The sequence below is a fragment of the Xenopus tropicalis genome, chromosome 1, assembly GCF_000004195.4.
Source record: "Xenopus tropicalis strain Nigerian chromosome 1, UCB_Xtro_10.0, whole genome shotgun sequence".
Taxonomy (NCBI): domain Eukaryota; kingdom Metazoa; phylum Chordata; class Amphibia; order Anura; family Pipidae; genus Xenopus; species Xenopus tropicalis.
In genome coordinates this window covers 140521073-140530346 of record NC_030677.2, presented here as the reverse complement: position 1 = coordinate 140530346, position 9274 = coordinate 140521073, and the positions used below count along the sequence as shown (strand labels likewise).

The following is a 9274-nucleotide window of genomic DNA, read 5'->3' as shown; positions in this document are numbered from 1 at the left end:
CTCATTCCCACACTAAAGAGGTAAGCATGGGGCAGGTGGGTGGGCAGCATCAGAGCTGCTGCCTCATGCAACAGCAGCCCCAGAAACACAGCTGATTTGTATCTGTTGAACAACTACGAATAAACTATTTCTTGGCTTCAAATGTCCTGTTTCATATGCAAAAGGTTGTTATTCCATCAATAGCATTTGACCCCTGTTTATTTTTCTGAGTAAGAACTAAACCCATTTTATTGTATACAATTTACATCTGTTATCTGCTATGTAACTTGTGCCTTTTGGACTGTTCAACTTGAATGGCTGCCTCCATGGCGAAAAAGAAGCTGATATAGGCTACATTTGGGTTTTTAAAATAAGCACACAAATTTGCAGTGCAGTGCAGGCAGTGTGAAATGTGCAAAAGGGGGTGCACCTGCCACTTTCTTACACTTTGCACACTGTCTGGGGATACCCCCCTAAATACAGCATATTAAGCACTGTATTCATAGAGAATGAAAATGGGTAGGCTAGTAAGGGTCCCTATCCTCTAACTTCCTCTTAATTTTCTTTATTGTGTGCTATCGTGTGAGTAGTCTGTGGATTCTGGCAAATGCCAGAGGGGCTGCTGTAAGATGCGATAGACAGTCACTATTCATTGGGTTGGTGGGGGTTTGTGTACTCGGAATGCCATTGCCTTTTTTGACTCTCAGTTCAGATCAAAGAGAACAGCCAGACCTTGGGAAGAAGTGGTCCCTAAATAAGTACTAAATGGTGAGCTCTGTGCCCCTTAGTGCTCTTGTACTTCTTTCCCTTCCTTTAGTACATGGCACGGCGCCATAGGCAAGTATAAATGAGTTTAGGTAGGTTCAGGGGTATGTATGGTGTTTCAAAAGGTACAGTGCTGCTAACAACTTACAGTTTTAAGCACATTTTATTCAACACAAAATAGCCTGAGGAAAATATATTAAAATTAACAAGCTGTACATATGAACTGATCCTCTTTGAAGCACATAATACACACTCTGGCCAATTAGCCACTTTTCATGAAAACAAATTATAATTTAACTAAATATTGTTTCTGAATATTATCTTATAACCTGCATTGTTGTTCCCTTAGCACTAAGATTTTCAAATTATTCCTGATGTTCCTAAAATATTACCTTTGCATTTTTAGGCACCAGCTGCAACAGAACTCCAAAAACCTCCATAATGCCAGGTAAGATAATGCATTAGCCTGTATAACACTAAATAAATTAACATTATGGGCTACTATATGTGTTCATCTATGGCCTGTGTATACTGAAGTTCATACTGCACATATATTTGAAAAATAACTAAACAGAATGGTACTTTAGGTATTCACCACCATTATTTACAGCTGTGAGAGAAGCTCAAGAGTTACTTGAGGTGAAATGAGGTGGGCACCAAGTTGTTGTGACTAGCTTAGAGGTACACCATAAAGCCATAAAGCCACAGACCTACACTGCACTCTGAAATAGGGTATTAGCCGAGGAGCACGGTATGCTTTTCCATCACACTAAAAAGATCACTTTTTCTTTGTAGGAAACAACACCAACACTAAACCATCAATTTTTTTGTATTCACCTCGTACAAAAGAACTTGAAAAAGATGCCTCTTCCCTTATTAGCATTATATGCCTTGTTAAGGGCTTCTATCCAAAAAACGTCAACGTTACCTGGCAGCAAAATGGAAGTCCCATGAATGCCAGCCAAGTATTAAACAGTGAACCCCAGTTAAATAATGGATCAGGAGACAACACATACGCCATGTTCAGTATGATCACCATCTCCAAAGACAAATGGAAAAAGAAAACCTGGTATACCTGCAATGTGCGTCACATGACAAATGGCAATGAAACCCTGATCAAAGAAATATCTGTTGGTAACTGTTAATTTTTATTTTTTTTCACCTGTTCTGTCCATTCCATGTGTGATAGCAAGCAGCTATAGTAAAAAATGTTGACCCTTTCACTTAGCATTACTTCCTTATACTGTCCCATATCAGAAACACAAAGATGTCTGATAACTGCCTGCCTGTGCACTTCCACCCCTCTAGCTCTCCCTTTGTACATTATTAATGCAAGTACCATATGTATCATTAGATAATTACCTTTTCCTGTGTTTTCATGCGAACAAAAGATCCCTTGGCATGCCCCACATAAAGGGTGCTTATGGCTTTTCTGCATCCAAATATATAATCCATTCGTCCATCTTTTATGATCATTTATAAGAGCCCTTGGTTGTCTGAAACTGTGTCTTATCATGTCTGTTTAAGCATAAATAAATTGTTACATGGAAATGTACAAAGCTGCATCACTAACATACTGTGTGTCTTTATTTGTGTTCATATTCACTAACCATGTTGGGGACAGACATAGAGGGGCAGATTTATTATGTGGTGTATTTATGGCAAAAAAATTCGCCACACGTCGCCAGGCTTTTTTCCTTAAGGCAACTTCTGCCAGAAACAATGGCAAATTTATCAAGGTGTGTTTTATTTTACATTGTCTAAATGCATTATTTGATTTTCAGCAAATTTCATTTTACACCACCTAATAAATAGGCCCCAGACAGTAGTGTCACCTTACAGCCAAATTCTTCTGTCCTTAATGTTACAAAGTCAAAGCTGCTTGGTACAGGTATGGGATCCATTGAAAACCGGTATTCAGAAATCTCTGAATTACGGGAAGGCCTTCCTCCCTAGACTTAAACAAATAATTCAAATTTTACAAATGATATCCTTTTTCTCTGTAAACACTACCGTGGACTTGATTCTAATGAAGATACTGTATAATTAATCCTTATCGGTGAAAAAAGAAAAATTACTTATCCAGAAAATCCCAGGTCTCCAGCATTCTGGTTAACAGGTCCCATACCTGTATATGTAAGCACAAAAATGAATAATATTAAAAGCAGCTGTTGCTTACACTAAAATACATATCATGCATTTTTCAACCAGGGCTAAATGTGGCCATGTACAACTCTAATGGTAACAAATCTCAGAGAGGAGAGAGGAATTTTTGGCTACCTTTTCTAAGCAGGTCATTATTGCTGGAAAATAACTGAAAGTTTTTTCTTTCTAATATAAGTTTTAAATGATTACAAAAGCCTTCCTTATACTGTTTCATGCCCTATTTTAGAAATAGAGCATGTTTATACTCACACCCTCATTTACTAACAGACACATGAATATGCAGGACGTTATCAATATAGATGTTTGTCTTTGTTCACCCTCCCCTACTATATGCAAGTATTTATATGGAGAAATGGCTGTTTCCATGCTACTCAAATAAATGCAGTAGGAAAAAATATATGGGAACATATAACATGGAACATAGAGAGTGTACAGTATCAGCTAATTTACAAAAGCTAATTTTAAATATATAAACTATCGCCTATTTGAGTAAGTTGCTTTTATATCTTAAGGGAATCCATGACAGCAAAATATAAAGATACCTAATTTCATAATAATAATATTGCTCATTATTAAGCAGCTGGAACAGCAAGTGTTGTGTTTACAGGAATGCTCATACAACAATATCTTTGCCAATATACAGTAAAATATATCATTATTGTGAGGACCAATTTTTGTCACCAGCTTACGAATAAAATTTACACAATTGATAATGCTAATTATGTATAAAACTAGTTATTTGAGAATGTGTAATCCAAAACATTCAACATGGTTGCCCAATATTAGGCCAGTGTAACTCCTATAAATGAGGGACTGTAGATGTCTTTGAGTTTATTGTTTTAAAAAGCAATCCTGAAAATATACTAAACAAACAGTAGACATAATGAACTGGTTCCAGTGGGAGTTATGATGTGTCTGAATAAACAGAAGTGTTATCATATAAAGTAAAACTAAACCCTAAAAACAAATATGAGTCGAAATGTTGTAGTATTTTACACACCAAACTCACTGCAACAGTGTAGAAGTTCAGGTATAATATTATTTTAATGATCAATTCTTTCAAAGTTGTGACCTGAGGGTCACCATCTTGGATTTTGTTAGGAGTGTCAGTGATACATGCTCAGTGTGCTCTGGGCAGCTATTGAGAAGCTAAGCAACCAAAAAATGAGGTGTTGGCTGTCATAAAGGCTTATGCTACAGGGCTGATATCACATTTTGATGAAGAATGAACTGGTTTCTGCTATGCAATGAGAATCTAAAATCATTAGTAATCAGCCTTGACTTTCAAATTATTTATATATAATACATAGTGAGTTGGTCCCTAAGGATATACTCAATACACTGCAGAAAAGAAAATGGGGGGCAACTGGGGGCATCTTAGCAGGAACAAATCTTTGGCAGGAAAGTCCTGTGTTGCCTAGGGCTAGTAAAAAAAAGCCCTAAAACATTACATTTAGATTTATATTCAGCAGCTCTCTAGTTTGGAATTTCAGCAGTTATCTAGTTGCTAGGGTCCAAATTATTCTAGCATCAAGGCACTGATTTAAATGAGAGACTGGAATATGAATAGGAGAGGGACTGAATAGAGTAAAAATAACAATAACAATAGCATTGTAGGCTTGAGCAATAGCTTTTTTTGCTGCTGGGGTCAGTCAACCCAACCGTCAAGAAGGATTTGTGAATAAAAAGCATAAGAAGGTGCAGAAAAATAAACTGAATGAATGAAAGAAACTGGATTCTGTAAGCAATGTAGAATTTATTGAGATTCCTAGTGGGGGATTTAAAGGGTAACTGGACATACATTCACTTTTTATTTTATCTTTGTTTTTGTTTAAAGAAAATATTAAGGAAATAACAAATACTTTCCTCCATATGTAATAAAAGGCATTGTTTGCCCAATAGCAGTAACCCATAGTAACCAATAAGCTGTTTGCTTTCAAATAGGTAACAAGTCATTTCCACCTGCTGATTGGTAGTTTTGGATTACTGCACCTGGGCAAACTTAGTGACTTTTATTACATCCCTTCTTGTTTTTTTTACCTCTTACATAATTTGTGATATTCTATTTAAAAATGTATTTTGTAAAAGGGAATTACACAGCTAACAGGAGGCCCCTGTTGAGATAAAGGCCCAAATGAATGTAAGTTGATAATATGATTACATTAAAGAATTGTAGCTGCAATTATTTGTTGTTCTAATGTATGTTTCTACCCTTGAAGAGGAACTGTTGCTTATATTAAAATGCACCACACCGTAGCGATTGTTTAATTTATATGTTTCGCAAACAGTAATGGTTCCTTTTTACAGTTGTTTGTATATTAAATCTTATTTGAGATTTCCTCAGCCTAACATTTTTTTGGAGCTGTGAGTCACTGCCAGATTTCCCTCATCTAATTGGCTAATTCCAACATGTGCCAACGATTTCCAATACCACAACTGAGTTGTTTGCAATTAAAAAAGGAATGTTTGTTTGAGGAAGAACATTAATAAACCATTTATAAACCATAAAATCTGCAAGAAAACCTAGAATAAATATCAGGTAATGTCTGGTGATATATTAATAATAGCTATGGTTCTCCTTCATATATTGATTCTATTGTACATTTGTTTTGTTTCAATTTTCTGTTCTAACTTCTCAAATTTAAATTTGAAGAGAAAAATATTACAAATACTTCCCTAATGCTGTGTTTTTCCTGGCTTCTATAATTCCCCATTCAGAAGACCTCGGGGCATGGATTACTGGCCCAGGTATGTGATGTAACATTATTCTACATGTGACAAAATACAGATGCACAGCAGCAGCTAAGTACTAAGGGGAATAATTAGAGGTTATACCAAGGCACAATGAGAAGAGGTTATGTTGTTAATATGTATATGAGCTCAATAAATATAGTAAAAAATAGCAACCAATAAGCTGTTTGCTTTCAAATAGGTGACAGGTAATTTCCACCTGCTGATTGGTAGCTATGGGTTACTGCACCTGGGCAAACTTAGTGCCTTTTATTACATTCCTTCTTGTTTTTTTACCTCTTATGTGAAGACAAAACAGACCCTACATATATATTCGTGCACAAGTATAAAAATAAGCAAGAGTCAACAGAAGGAAGAGAAATCTGTGTGTGTTGACATTGCAGGTGGGGTGTTGGGCAGAATTTGGCCTGCCACTTGCCAGAGCCAAATGAAAGAATGTTGCACTGCCCCGAACCTGCCTGACACAAGCAGTCCAGATATCGGCACTCACCAAAATAATAGCCACTGTCCGGGTGCTAACCCTATATTCATGCACCTTCTCCAAGAAAGCACTCACGGACCAATATAAAAATAAAATAATTTATTAAACAAAAAAGTCTACGCGTTTCAATCCATATAGGATCGTCATCAGGACGTCCTGATGACGATCCTATATGGATTGAAACGCGTAGACTTTTTTGTTTAATAAATTATTTTATTTTTATATTGGTCCGTGAGTGCTTTCTTGGAGAAGGTATATATATATATATATATATATATATATACACACAGGTATTGGACCCCTTATCTGGAAACCCATTATCCAGAAAGTTTCAAATTACGGAAAGGCCATCTCCTATAGATTCCATTTTAATCAAATAATTCATATAATTAATCCTTATTGGGGGCAAAACAATCCTATTGGGTTTAATTACTGTTTAAATCCGAATTATAAAAAGACCCCTTATCTGGAAAACCCTAGGTCCCAAGCATTCTGGATAATGGGTCCCATACCTGTACAACAATTTCTCTGTAAGAGACATAAATAAAACTTCAAGGCAAAGAACATGGTCTTTAGGGGTTAAAGTTTCTGCTGTTGAGAAATAGTAGCACTAATGTATTAAAATGTAATAGTTAAGACAGCCATCAATCTGGCTACTAATACAGGGAAACTTGAGACACAGGAAAACAAAACAAACCCACTGGACAACCTAGAATTTTGAAGAATAGCAAAAAAAATAACAAAATTAAAAATAAAGACATAATTTGTGATATTCTATCGAAAATGTATTTTGTAAAAGAGAAAGACACAGCTAACAGGAGGCCCCTGTTGAGATAAAGGCCCAAACGGATATAAGTAAATAATAAGATTACATTAAAGAATTGTGGCTGCAATTATTTGTTTTCTATTGTATGTTCTAATGTATGTTTCTACCCTTGAAGAGGAACTGTTTCTTATATCAAAATGCACCACACTGTAACGATTGTTTAACTTATATGTTTTGCAAGCATTTTTACAGTTGTTTGTATATTAAATCTTATTTATGATTTCCTCAGCCTAACATTGTTTTGCAGCTGTGAGTCACTGCCAGATTTCCCTCATCTAATTGGCTAATTCCAACATGTGCCAACGATTTCCAATACTGTAACTGAGTTGTTTGCAATAAAAAATAATGTTAGTTTGAGGAAGAACATTAATAAACCATTTACACCCAAACTTGTAAAAGTAAGATTAAAACATAAAATCTGCAGGAAAAGATAGAATAAATATCAGGTAATGTCAGGTGATATTAATAATAGCTATGATTCCCCTTTAAAAATCGATTCTATTGTACATTTGTTTTTTATATTCTTTTTAAACTTGTCAAATTTAAATTTTAATAGAAAAATGTTACAAATATTTCCCTAATGCTGTGTTTTTCCTGGCTTCTATAATCTCCCAACCAGAAGAGCTCAGGGCATGGATTACTGGCCCAGGTACGTGATGTAACATTATTCTACATGTGACAAGATACAGATGCACAGCAGCAGCTAAGTACTAAGGGATAAATTAGTAGAGGTTATACTAAGGTGCAATGAAAAGAGGTTATGTTGTTCATATGTATATGAATGAATATAGTAAAAAATAAATATATAAATATAGTAAAAAAATAAACTACATATTTTTGTTGTACAAGACAGTTCAGAACTGCTATACTATTGTATGTTGCCACCATCTTTGTTCTTAAGAGCAATTATGAGTGAAATATGTATTTAATTAATGAATGAATTTTTCTTTGTAACTAAACCCCCTATAAAATGAACTCCTCCTTGCCTAAAACCACACTTGCAACAAAGAGGAAGGATATACAAAGCACATGATCTCTCTTTAAATTAACGGTATATGGCACACAGGGCCAACCTAGTTGTGTTTTTCAGTGAAGCACTATAACATCCAAAATTGCCCCTTGTCAGCCTTCTATTTCATGAAAAGCACAACTGTCATGTGCTTTTAGGAGCTTCCCATAAAACACAATGGAAGAGGGCAAGGGGTGATTTCTGGAATATTGTACAGCATTGATAAAATGTAGTAGAAAAAATGCTTGAAATTTCTTAAGGGGAAGTCTTGCCTTTTGTAATAACAGAAGTACCAGTTATAACAGAGCAGAGCTGAGTTACATTATTTTAAGCTAGCAAGAAGCATTGTAACTTATCAATCTTTTCCTATTGTCACATCTTCTTGACAGATTTGTTTGTAGATGAGAACTACATCTGTGAAGAAGAGGACAATTTTCTCTGGACCATAGGATTCAGCTTCATCACTTTGTTCCTCATTAGCACATCCTATGGCGCTGTAATCACATTCATTAAGGTGAGACTGGCAATGAAGTGGATCAGAAATAATGGAAACTATTAGAAATCAGTCTGTTGCACACTTGTCCAGGATTTTATGGGGCTATATCTATCTATAACTGCTGATTGGGGATAATACCACTCCAGTATAAATGGATTAATGTATGAATAGTGTTGCACATTTATACATTCAATTTCTTTCCACCTTATTCTTCATAGACAAAGTGGCTTATTTCAAGAATTCTACACCTGGAAACGCATGTCCTTCGGAGGTAACCAGCTGCTGAAGGCTATACTAAACTGTGAAACCCATCTATTGACATATATCGATTTATCTATATTTTTCTGTACCCTTAAATAAAAGTTTGATTATGTATATGTCTGTTCACTTAAAGACTTTTGCGCCACCAACAACAGAAATATTTAATCTAACACTACTTCATTTACATTTTTCTCAGATGCACTAAAATGTGACAATATCCTCTATCCCTTTTTATGATTCATTTCCTTTTGGAAATTCTGGAACAGAAACAGGTTAAAGCTTTTTTTAATTTTGTGTATATGAATATCTCCCTGCATACTGTATGCAGTATCCTTACTGACTTTCGCTACTATAGTTTATATAAATAAGCTGCTGTGACCCCCAAAAACTTATAATGGAATATGGAACCTCGAAGCTACTGCCACCTCTAAATAACTCCAGGGTTCCCACAACAGCCGATTTGTGTCAAAGTGCAAGCCCAATTTAGCCAATTTTAATGCATAAACTGCAATTTCCCCCTGAAGGCCACAACAACACTGG

At 35.4% G+C, this 9274-nt stretch overlaps 1 gene segment (V, D, J or C); it reads left to right on the top strand.

Annotated features, from left to right (window-relative positions):
• Positions 1–1163: 1163 nt before the first annotated feature.
• On the top strand, positions 1164–8846 carry LOC101730959. The segment is given in 6 exon segments: positions 1164–1192; positions 1540–1878; positions 5629–5658; positions 7588–7617; positions 8367–8491; positions 8692–8846. Coding segments are annotated over 6 exon segments (588 nt in total).
• Positions 8847–9274: the final 428 nt, after the last annotated feature.